The sequence below is a fragment of the Sinocyclocheilus anshuiensis genome, unplaced genomic scaffold, assembly GCF_001515605.1.
Source record: "Sinocyclocheilus anshuiensis isolate Anshui unplaced genomic scaffold, SAMN03320099.WGS_v1.1 scaffold647, whole genome shotgun sequence".
Lineage (NCBI taxonomy): Eukaryota > Metazoa > Chordata > Actinopteri > Cypriniformes > Cyprinidae > Sinocyclocheilus > Sinocyclocheilus anshuiensis.
Genome location: NW_015552606.1, coordinates 613,034 through 625,498, shown reverse-complemented (window position 1 = coordinate 625,498; position 12,465 = coordinate 613,034). Strand labels below are relative to the sequence as shown.

Here is a 12,465-nt window from a genome sequence, read left to right as displayed (position 1 = left end):
GTATTTCCTCAGTGACCAGCACGGATCAGCTCCAGGCATGACGAAGCGATATCGTCCTCTTTTGGAAGGCCAAACAAAGTAGTTTCGCTTTCACAACGAAACACACAGCGTCCACGGGGCGGGCTAGAGTGAGCGGAGGCCGGAGGCCTAGAGTGAGGAACGGCCGGCGGGTTACAGTGAGCAGAGGCCGGCTTGAGTGAGCGGATGCGGGCGGGCTTGTGGCACACGCCACATGTGACGACCCCAGGCTGGACTCCGCTTCGTCCACAGTGATCCCACATCGTGACGTAGACATGTTGGGGGCGTGTTAGAACGAGCCGTTTTAGGTAGGCGTGGCTGACTCTTAACTTTTATAAAGAATATCTCTTTGGATTTGAGACTTTAGTCTTTGCAACTTTACAGATCTTCTTTATGCACCAAGAGCTTGTAACACTCCAAAGAGAAAGGAAAAATTGAAATCGCATCATATGACCCCGTTAAGACTAGTGGTTGATGGCCGATGGCTGATTGGTTGGTTGCCAGTGGATACAGCATGTGATATATGCTAATAAAATGTAATCTCATACACTGCAATTAGTTTTAAAATCATTTGCTTTTATAAATATTCATAACACTTTGAAAACACGAATTGTGCATTATTCAGTGACAATGCTGTCTTTATAAGAGAGAAAAAGGATGCTTCTTTAAAAGGAATCGTTCACCCCAAAATAAAAATCTGCTGACAATGTACTTATCCTCAGGCCATCCAAGAGGAGTTTATTTCTTCATCGGAACAGATTTGGATAAATTAAACATTAAATCACTTGCTCACTAATGGATCCTCTACAGTGAATGGGTGCCGTCAGAATGAAAGTCCAGAAAGCTAAAAAATCTTAACAATAATCCACAAGTAATCCACATGACTCCAGTTCATCAATTGACATCTTGTGAAGTGAAAGCTGCATGAATCAAATCCATCATTAATGTGTTTCTAACTTCAAACTGTTGCTTCCTTTATCCAAAATATTGCTTTCTGCGGTGAAAAAGTGTTCTTGTCAGAACGAGGAGAGAAATATGCACAGATCAAGCTCAGTTTACAAGCAAAAAACAGTTCCAAACTAATATTGTGTTGTTTTTATTAGCTGTTTGAAATCTCATTCTGTTGGCAGAACTGTAGATAATCAGGTAGATAATCATAATCAGGCAGTATTGGCACCCAACACTTTGAGATCACAAAGCAATAACTGCTGGGAGGGCCTTACTGTCACGTTCACAAGGGCAAACACATCCAAGTCATGATATAACTGTTGGAAGAGTCTCAGCAGCTGCAGAAATACCCTAGTGCTGACCGTGGTGACAGTAAACAAACTCTCTTCCTCTGCTCTGCCTCTTCTCTAATGCAGGACAACAGATCTGGATCTGGATGGAGAAATTAAATATTATAGGTAGTTGTTTTCTTTTAAGATTTGAGCTGGATTGCTAAATTCTGATTCCTGCTCTGCAAAATGTAATGGTGCATCAGAGGTGTTTTTGTTTCATGTGTCCTTTGGAGTGCGAAATTGATAGATCAATGAACGTAAGTGCACAAATATAATGTTGGATGTGGATGTGGATGCTTGGATGTTTATCTACCACAATGAGTGAGATTTAGATTAATTGCTTTAAATCCATTACTGTTGTTTCTGATGTCGGCCTCCCAGGCTGAAAGATGCTGAAATGGTTGCATCAAAATGGGCACTCTGTGCTCATGAGCATGTAATTTGTTTTAAAATCCTTTAATCATCCTGCCATGTCCGAGGATCATCATCACACACACAGCTGCAAACCTTGTGGACAAATTAGTGCTTTAAGTTTCTTACAGATTTAAGCATCTCTTGGACAATTTGCTGGGACTTTACCAGCAAAATCTTTTAATTTTGCAGGAATTTTCCTCACCAGTGCACAGTAAGCTCCTTTTTTTTTTACTTAGTTGTCTGAAAGTTGTTGGACATTTATCTCTAGAACTAAAAGTAAAGAAGTCTGTACAGCTGCACATTGATGTGTGTACTTGCTTGTGGATTTTCAAGTTATGCATCCTCAAATTAAAATTGCATTTCTGACATTTGTTGTTTTGGTCAATATTTTTTATTAGGTATGTACAATATATCTGTTATGCTACGATGTCAACAAACACATGAAGATGAAGGTTTATAAAGTCTTTAATCCAACACACAGGGTAGAGTGGACGAGACCAGACAAACACTGGGGAAGAACACAGGGTTTAAATAAGAGGGAAACTAACAAGAGAATTGAACTAAACAGCTGGACATGATGACTAATTAGACACACGAGGAAAACTAGGTACAGGGCTAGTATGACGAGACAAACACAACTGTCAAACTGTGACAATATCAGTATTGTATTCGCTGAATGCATGCTCATTTAGCAGTAATCTAACACATTTAAAGTTTATTTTTAAAAACAGTCATTTAATAACACTTACTTGAATGTAATCTGTAGCAAATCTTAAAATAAACATCCATTTTTCATACTGTGCATTATAATATTGTGATGCCTAAATTCACTTGTATCAGAATTCATTTTATTTTGTAGCCTTTTATTTACAAAAATATTATAATTTACAAAGTAGTATAACATATTTATATATGTTTTTATTGGGTTTCTGCCCTAAAATGAAAAATAATAACCAGATTAATCCTTAATCCCTAATGATCCCTCATCCCTAATTTATCTAATTAATTATTAATACTATTATAAATGCTTTTTGGTGTCAGTGAATTTCTTTCTTTCCATATTTATCTGCCTTGCTCACTGGATACTTCTCATTGGCTGTTTCACCTTGCACAGATGATAACCTTCTGAGTGAGATTTAGCACAGAAGAATCATCAAAATGTGTCTGTGACCATTAGGTCACTTTGAGGTCAAGACGTGACGTGAATTTGTTTCATGAATCTGTACTCTTCAGTGGAAGTGAATGAAGAGATGGTAAATGCAGGAGATGAAAATGTAAACCTCTCCTTGTTGCTCATAGGGAACATCAAACAGCTTCGACATGCATAGTGTGATATTTGAGGAATGGGGCTCATATTTAACTCATAACTGTGGAAGTATTCTGCAATATTTAATTATGTTGCATGAGTAATAGCATGAATGTTCTAGCATTCAAAGGCTTTCTATTATTCAATCTTACCCCCACACCCACAATTGCATTTGCAAAAAAGCAAATGACGAGTGATTATTGGCTAGTCAAGTAGCAGAGGCATCCTGCGGTGGAAATCTGAGCCTTTCAAATACACACACATGCCAGCCATGCGCATGGACCTCAAGCAGAATGTAGCAGGGCATGATGGAATCCCCACGGGTTGACTGGATGCTCTATTTATGGAGAATCTGCTTAAAGATGGATGACTCTGTCTGTATGAGCGAGCAAGTTGGTGAAAAGTATAGTGTGTGTGTGTGTGTGAGTGTGTGTTTAACGACATGTGGTACAAACTCCTCCCCTTACGCTGAAGTTGGTCGTGCTTACAGAGGTTTTGATGATGTATGATGTGGACATGTGAAGCATGCCGAAGAGTGTATGAGCAGAGCAGGTGTGGGGATAGGGATCTTACTACTGCAGTACAGCTTTATGCCTTTATTACTTTAACCACAGATTTTTGCCTCAGGTTGAAAGGAGTCAGAGGTTTGGGAAAACTCTGGATTGTTTTTGTACTGTACTTCATGAGAACTTGACGATGATCCACCCTGACTTATCGAGTTCTTATCAGAGATGTGGTTAGGTCTATAAGATTCAATCACTTTTTTCTCCCTTTTATGATGTGGTTTGCTGTAGTTTATGGAAGGCACCACAATCCTCTTTATACACCCTATAGTATATGGGCTTTTACACTTGACAGACATTGTGACTTGAAAGCTGTAGTAATAGTTCACTCTTTCTTTCTTCTGCACAGAAGTTATTTTGCAAAATGTCTCAGTGTTTTTTTGTTCTTTTTCTTTTTGTACATAAAATGCAAGTCTGTTGTTGTTTGGACCCAACATACTTTTTGTTCTGCAGAAGAATGAAAAATAATCGACATAAATCAATTCTGGTTGACATTCTCTTCATCATTAGAGTGATGATTGGAGTTTCCTGTTACACACAAAACCTCTCAGATGCTGAGAGGTACAAAGTGCATGAATGTTTAATGAGGTAACCTGTTAGACGGTTTATGATTGGCTGTTTTTTACAATAACATGTAACCTCCTTTGGTGTATGAATGTATATAATATTACACTCTAAAAAATGCTGGGTTGTTTCAACCCAACTTTGGGTCAAATATGGACTAACCCAACTTTTGGGTTAAAAATTTAATTAAAAAAATTTAACCCAACAGCTGGGTTAGTCCATATTTGACCCAAAGTTGGGTTGAAACAACCCAGCATTTTTTAGAGTGTAATATTATATACATTCATACACCAAAGGAGGTTACATGTTATTGTAAAAAACAGCCAATCATAAACCGTCTAACACAGAAGAATCATCAAAATGTGTCTGTGACCATTAGGTCACTTTGAGGTCAAGACGTGACGTGAATTTGTTTCATGAATCTGTACTCTTCAGTGGAAGTGAATGAAGAGATGGTAAATGCAGGAGATGAAAATGTAAACCTCTCCTTGTTGCTCATAGGGAACATCAAACAGCTTCGACATGCATAGTGTGATATTTGAGGAATGGGGCTCATATTTAACTCATAACTGTGGAAGTATTCTGCAATATTTAATTATGTTGCATGAGTAATAGCATGAATGTTCTAGCATTCAAAGGCTTTCTATTATTCAATCTTACCCCCACACCCACAATTGCATTTGCAAAAAAGCAAATGACGAGTGATTATTGGCTAGTCAAGTAGCAGAGGCATCCTGCGGTGGAAATCTGAGCCTTTCAAATACACACACATGCCAGCCATGCGCATGGACCTCAAGCAGAATGTAGCAGGGCATGATGGAATCCCCACGGGTTGACTGGATGCTCTATTTATGGAGAATCTGCTTAAAGATGGATGACTCTGTCTGTATGAGCGAGCAAGTTGGTGAAAAGTATAGTGTGTGTGTGTGTGTGAGTGTGTGTTTAACGACATGTGGTACAAACTCCTCCCCTTACGCTGAAGTTGGTCGTGCTTACAGAGGTTTTGATGATGTATGATGTGGACATGTGAAGCATGCCGAAGAGTGTATGAGCAGAGCAGGTGTGGGGATAGGGATCTTACTACTGCAGTACAGCTTTATGCCTTTATTACTTTAACCACAGATTTTTGCCTCAGGTTGAAAGGAGTCAGAGGTTTGGGAAAACTCTGGATTGTTTTTGTACTGTACTTCATGAGAACTTGACGATGATCCACCCTGACTTATCGAGTTCTTATCAGAGATGTGGTTAGGTCTATAAGATTCAATCACTTTTTTCTCCCTTTTATGATGTGGTTTGCTGTAGTTTATGGAAGGCACCACAATCCTCTTTATACACCCTATAGTATATGGGCTTTTACACTTGACAGACATTGTGACTTGAAAGCTGTAGTAATAGTTCACTCTTTCTTTCTTCTGCACAGAAGTTATTTTGCAAAATGTCTCAGTGTTTTTTTGTTCTTTTTCTTTTTGTACATAAAATGCAAGTCTGTTGTTGTTTGGACCCAACATACTTTTTGTTCTGCAGAAGAATGAAAAATAATCGACATAAATCAATTCTGGTTGACATTCTCTTCATCATTAGAGTGATGATTGGAGTTTCCTGTTACACACAAAACCTCTCAGATGCTGAGAGGTACAAAGTGCATGAATGTTTAATGAGGTAACCTGTTAGACGGTTTATGATTGGCTGTTTTTTACAATAACATGTAACCTCCTTTGGTGTATGAATGTATATAATATTACACTCTAAAAAATGCTGGGTTGTTTCAACCCAACTTTGGGTCAAATATGGACTAACCCAGCTGTTGGGTTAAATTTTTTTAATTAAATTTTTAACCCAAAAGTTGGGTTAGTCCATATTTGACCCAAAGTTGGGTTGAAACAGCCCAGCATTTTTTAGAGTGTATGTAGTGTTTTTAAATTTTGAATTAGCTTCTATTTCTTTATTTTCAGTTGTAACGTTTTCGTAATTGTATGTACTTCTGTCATTTTTATTAGTGTTTTTTAAATATTTGTATTTAGCTTTAAGTAATCTCACTACTTCTATACTTCTAGTTAAACTTATTTATTTCAATTAGTTGAAAAGGCAACATTTTTAAAGTGTAAGTTTTTTATTTAATATTTAAATTGTATTTTATTTCAGCTTTATTTCGAATGATTTTAGATAGACTTCATTTTAGTTAACAGTAACTGCACTAGGTTTGCCCAAGTTTTAAAAATGTAGATGAGCATGAGTCTAAATTTATGGTAGACTACACGCAAAACAATTGCATGCTGGTCTAAAATGATAACGTTTGTCCTTCCTGTCCCCATAGGGCATAGGTCTTTGTTTTGGATAGCTGGATTGTACCTGGCATTCGTTAAATACATTGACCTCTTTATGAGGGTTGATGGGACTTAAAACTTGCCTTTCTTTTTTTGGAAGCATACTTTATGGAAAAAAAGAACCTGTAGAGCTATTTATGAAAATACTATCTGTCTTAAAAAGATTAATTCAGGTATAAAGCATTACCATATACAGTCAGCATGCTAAAAGTGAGTTGTCCATAGTTTTTCATTGCGTTTTTAGGGTTGGATTGTCATGCATGTCCAATATTGTTTAACAACTCTACCTGATCTGTGAAAGCAGGAAATAGTTTGTGCTTTAAAGGAGTCTTTAAATATTCCCAGCATGCTGCTTCTGCTTGTGCTTCAGCAGCACAAGAGTCTCTCTTAGGATTTATAAAAACATGTGAATGTAGTGGAGGTTCCCAGAGCGTATTTGTATAATAAGTATAAATGAGATGTCATTTGGTGGATTAATGGTACAGGTAAAAGGGATTGACAAATTAGTAGGCCTGTTTCTGTTTTTTGCCATCAGCCAATCTGAATGACTAATACAAATTCTTAAACTAACCTTTCTGGTTCAGAGTGCTTCAAATGATTTATTTAGAGTTTCGAGGAATATCTCACTCATGAAAATTTTATAACTTGCTTCTCATTTGAAACAACTTTTCTGCTGACGTTGTATAGTCCATGCAGGCTATACTCAATAATGTTAACCAACAGCCAAATCTTTTTTAGGCATTGTTTTAGCAAACTCAGAATTGTTCTGGCTCCATTTTTTTCTCTGAAATGTGTCACATTACAAAATAAAATTGGTTGCAAATAGAAATTCAAATTGACTTTAAATAGGTGTCTCGTACTGTGTTACGATTTGGCAGATGGGTTGTCTTTCCCTGTGACATGACAAATACAGTCACACACACACACACACACACACACATTCATTGATTGATTACTGTAGTTTCCTCTCAAAGCACTTTTATCTGATTAGAGACAAAGGCTCAGTAAGTCTATGTGAGCGAGCTGAAACCAGCAGCTCTTAGAGACTTCTCAATGAATGAGGGGCAAATACAGGTTCTTGCTTCTGAGAACAAGCAAAAACACATTTCTCTGTAGCCATTTATCCCCTAGACTTCACAAGGGGAACACCTGTTGTGAAACTCTCACTACAGAATTGAACGGGACGTCCAACAGAACCAGTTTTGCTACACGCCCTTTTAAAACAAGAGGTTGAAGGTCTTTCTCTAGCTGTGTCTTGGACTGTATTATAAAGTGTTTGTTTGAGTTTACACGCCTTTGTAATGGAGTAGGTGTGAATATTGGGTTCCAGACAGGCGCAAATGACAGCTTAAAAATTTACAATGGAGATCCGAGCCCTGACATCATCCATGTCTACAGCAAACTCATCTTCACTGTTTCTGTGATTATCCGTCAACAATGGCGTGAGAGGGTACAAGGTCATGTAATATTTTAGTATGGATCCCAGCACATGCTGGGGGGAGGGAGACAAGAATTCATTCCCATGATTTATTAATCCATTCTCTTGTTTTAGTGGGCACAATGTTTTTTTTGTTTTTTTTAAGTAAAATGTTAACTTAGATGATATTCCCAAATGTAAAAAAAAATCACAACAATAACATGTTGTAGACAATGGCAGGATTTACATTTTAAAGCAACACATTTAAACGCTACATTATAAAAAAAATTAATAAAAAATAGAAATATTTAAAATAATATACTATTATAGTACTGTTGTAGTATTCCGATTTTTTAAGTTAGCATTTATTTTTTTTATATTAGTTTATGTTTTAGTAAATTGTATGTGTTTTTGTCACTTAATATTTCTGGTTAACTTCAGTTATTATTTCATTTTTATTTTTAGTAATTTTAGTACTTCAACTTATTTATTTCAGTTATCTGCCAAGGCAACATTTCAAAAAATAATTTATTACATTTTTTCAAAGCTTTCCACCTAATATTTATGTTTTATTTTATTTTATTTTTATTAGTTTTAGTTACCAATAAGTACACTGGCTTTACCCAGAGTTTAAAGATTCATGGGAGAAAAAAAAAACTCTATTTTTATTTTTTTCAAATGTAGGCTTGAATGATATTCTCAGATGTCAAAAAATTTACGACAATGGCATGATGTAGACAACTTCAAGATTTGTACTTTTCAAAGTAACGTGCTACATTATTGTTACACCTAAAAAATAAATTAATAGAAAATAATTCATATTTTCAATATTGACTATTCAATGTCTAAATTTGCTCTAGCATACGAGCATACTACTCTTATTATTTCTGCTAACTTTAGTTATAGAGGACCATAGACACGTTTCCCCCAATATTCAGATTAAGGTCAGGTTAGATTAGTATAGTTTATCGACTAATTCCTAAATGTTTCTATACCTGTCAGTTGATGCTGTATTTGGGGATATATACACTTTTCAGCCAAACTTTTTTCTCACTGTGTCTCCACAGCATTTCACCAGCAGGCTGTTCACAGTTCCCTGGAACAGCAGAAGGGACAGCGGCAAAGCGGCCCCATCCCGTGTCAAAACTGTGGCAAGCCCTGCAAAGGCGAGGTGCTCCGGGTGCAGAACAAACACTTCCACATCAAGTGCTTTGTCTGCAAAGGTAACACGTCAGTTATGACCAACTCCATTTATATGTGCTGTTATTGTGTGGCAGTTTTCAGACAGTTCTGTAATGGCTTTTACACTGAAGGTATCTTGAAAGGTGCTTTGAATGTACATCTTCTAGAACATGAAAACAAAACAAATGTGATGAAAATGTCACAGTATTTTGTTGTACAGCGTGGCACTGTATTTACATTAACAAACTCAATCATTCTTCATGAATGGGGAGGGTGGGGTGCATATTGTTTTGACAGTGGTCTGCCACAACCATAAAGTAGAGAGTAAGTTTATTAAGGTGACAGTGTTTCATCTGTTTGTGATCTGATTTCTTCAATAGCTCAAATTAGGCCAAACACATGGGTGACTGTGGTTTCCTGTTTTGTCTGCCATTGTATGTGTGCCTGCATGCGTGCTTAGGCATAAGCAGAGCATTTCTCCCAGCACCGGCTGTTTGCAGCTTGATGATGTTGTGAACACAGACAGGGGTTGCTAGGTGACCTCAGGGTTGAGACAATGTGATCTTCTTAATAGAGTTTAGCACGTTTATTCTTACCTCAGAGCATAAGTCAGTGTGATTACTACACGCCATTAGTCGAATTACAGGTGCTGCTCTTATTTTTTATTTTTTGATAACCTTCCACCCATAACTCTTATTGTTTTAAATAACTGTCACTTTTTAGGCTATTCTCAAATAATTATGGATTTAATACAGACTTGTTAAGGCTAGTTTTGTAAAACAGAACAGACAAAGTTACATGCAATTCACCCTTATTTTGTGGATGAGTGTATATTTAGAAAACGTTTTTATTCTCTGAATAGACAATGTGTCATGCTTTTTTGTTATGTGTCTTATCACACAGTGAACTAGAGTTGAGAGTGAAGACAACATCTTTCTTAGGATATGCATTCAAGTGCGTTTTAAAAGAAAGAAATGAAAACTTTTATTCAACAAGTATGCATGAAATTGATCACAAGTGACAGTAAAGAGATTTATAATGTTACAAAGGATTTCTATTCTATTTCTATTGCTGTGCTTTTAAAGAATCTTGAAAAAAAAGTATCATAGTTTCCACAAAAATATTAATCAGCACCACTGTTTTCAACATTGATAATAAGAAATTGTTCTTGAGCACCAAATCAGCATATTAGAGTGATTTCCGAAGGATCATGTTACAATGAAAACATGTGATCACTGCTAAAAATTCAGTTTTTCCATCGTGGAAATAAATGACATTTTACAGTGTATTCAAATAGAAAACAATTATTATAAACTGTAATAATATTTCACAATATTCATGTTTTACTGTATTTTTGATCAAATTAATAAACTTTACTAACCCCAAATTTTTAAATGGTAGTGTATACAATTTAACTTTCCATTTTTAATAATAAATATTACTATTGGGTAGCAGTGGTGCAAAAACGGGGTATGCAGTATATGCAGTGCATAGGGGCGCCACACATAGGGGGGCGCCATTTTGCCAAAATTATTCTGTTAAATAATCAAACGCTTAGTTATTAAAAAATAATGTAATGCAACATTTTTATTTAACGGTTTTTAGCATTTTAATGAGTTCAAAAATGTATTTTATTAAAAACTTATTAAGAGACACGGAACGGCCGTATCTCTTTGCGACCACAACAAACGGGAGACTTTTCAGACACGCACTTCAGCTTGCCCTCAGCAGGAAAAGGTACATGTGCCAAATGAGCTTCAGTAGAACAACAGAGAACTGCAGTCTGATGAGATATTGTTATATGTCAGTAAAAAATTTTCCTGTCCTGTCAGCCGTTTTACTGTGCTCACGGCACACACTCTTCAACTGTACGCGAAAATGAGGCGCACGCTCACTACATAAATAAACCGCACTAGAAACTGCGAGCATACATTGTCAGTTTAGTCATGAAATTACCAAAATGGCGATTAAAACTGCAAAACTGTGCATGCATGTATGTGCATTACATTTAAGAACGTCTCTCAAATGCCCGCAGCCTACTGAAATATTCTGCAATTCGAGATCACAATAGGGCGCAAGATGATAGGCTATGTAATTTTTTTATTTATAATTTAAGGCACAAGTAGGCCAAATGTGAGCACAGTGCAGTTAAATGTACTAGAAAATATGCGCTAATTTTTCGTTAATTTGTAAAGTACGAAAATGAAAAGGAAATGAAACCATATTTAAATGCATGAAAAAAAAAAATTATTTTACATTGTTACATTATTTTCCTTTGTACAGAGCTCGATTTAGGTAGTGAAGGTTGACTAGTTATCTGCATGTCTCATCCATGAGTGGGCCTATGCAATGATGGAGAACAAGCAATGGTGCAATGGTGGAAACATGTTTGTGAATGGGCATTTGATTTATATTTGAGAGAAACTAAGATTGTAAACAAGGATACAAACTAGTCACTTTTCGAGACACTGCGTCCTCTAGGTTTCCCATAGCGCCCCCTAGAGGACGCAGTTCGAAGTTCCCATGAAAGGGAACTCTTGCTACTTCTGACAAAAAAGAGATTTTTAAATGTTATAATTAGTGATCGACCGATATTGATATTTTATAACTGATATCAATTATTTGCATGTTTATGTGCCCGATAACTGATATGCAAAGGAGACAATAAATGATCCTCTGCTGCCATTTAGTGGTCATAGTGGGAATCATGACATTCATTTTAATAGTATTTGTTTTTCTACCAGGTGAAATCTTGGCAGATATCTTCCACTTAGCAAATTTTCCATGAATTACCTCTTTAAGTAAAAATGAAAACAAAAAATTAAAAATCCAGATGTTCTTTAAAATAAATTTTACTACATACAAATGTGCAAAAATATTAATCATTTTGAGGCAAATTATATATATATAATTTGTATATATATATATATATATATTCAAATTAGCTAACTAAAACGTGTGCAATAGTACATGTGTTTTAAAATAAAAATCAATAAAAAATGTGTTCTACTGTCTGGGGTCTGCCATCAGGAGTTGAAGGGGATGTTATGTGACACACTTTTCTTTCTTTTTTTTCTTGTTTTTACTTTTCACTTTTTCCCCTATGGTATTAAAAAGGAGGGAAGGGGGTTCAAACATTTGTCACTTTTTTCACTCCTGATGAGTTTGTATCCTTCCATGCACAAGCTAGTAATGGGCTTTTGGTCATTGACTTGCAGAAAGTTTTCTGCACGAGTTAGTGGCTACTAGAATACAGGGGGGCGCCGACACTGATCTTGCATACCCCTCGGCAAATGTGCAGTTGCGCCCCTGTTCGGTAGTAATATTTATGCCCCTATAACATTGACAGTGGTGAGACTGACTGTGATTTTTATTCATCCAGTACGCTTAAGAAAAA

The 12,465-nt window shown here is 36.2% G+C and overlaps 1 protein-coding gene across 7 annotated transcripts in view; it reads left to right on the top strand.

Annotated features, from left to right (window-relative positions):
• LOC107665875 (actin binding LIM protein family, member 2) overlaps positions 1–12,465 on the top strand; it is a 59,849-nt gene that overhangs the window by 2,313 nt on the left and 45,071 nt on the right. For all 7 annotated transcript variants that reach the window (XM_016456928.1, XM_016456929.1, XM_016456935.1 and 4 more), the window contains exon 2: positions 8,954–9,109. In XM_016456928.1, the coding sequence (XP_016312414.1) occupies positions 8,954–9,109 (156 nt within the window). The remainder of the gene's footprint in view (positions 1–8,953; positions 9,110–12,465) is intronic.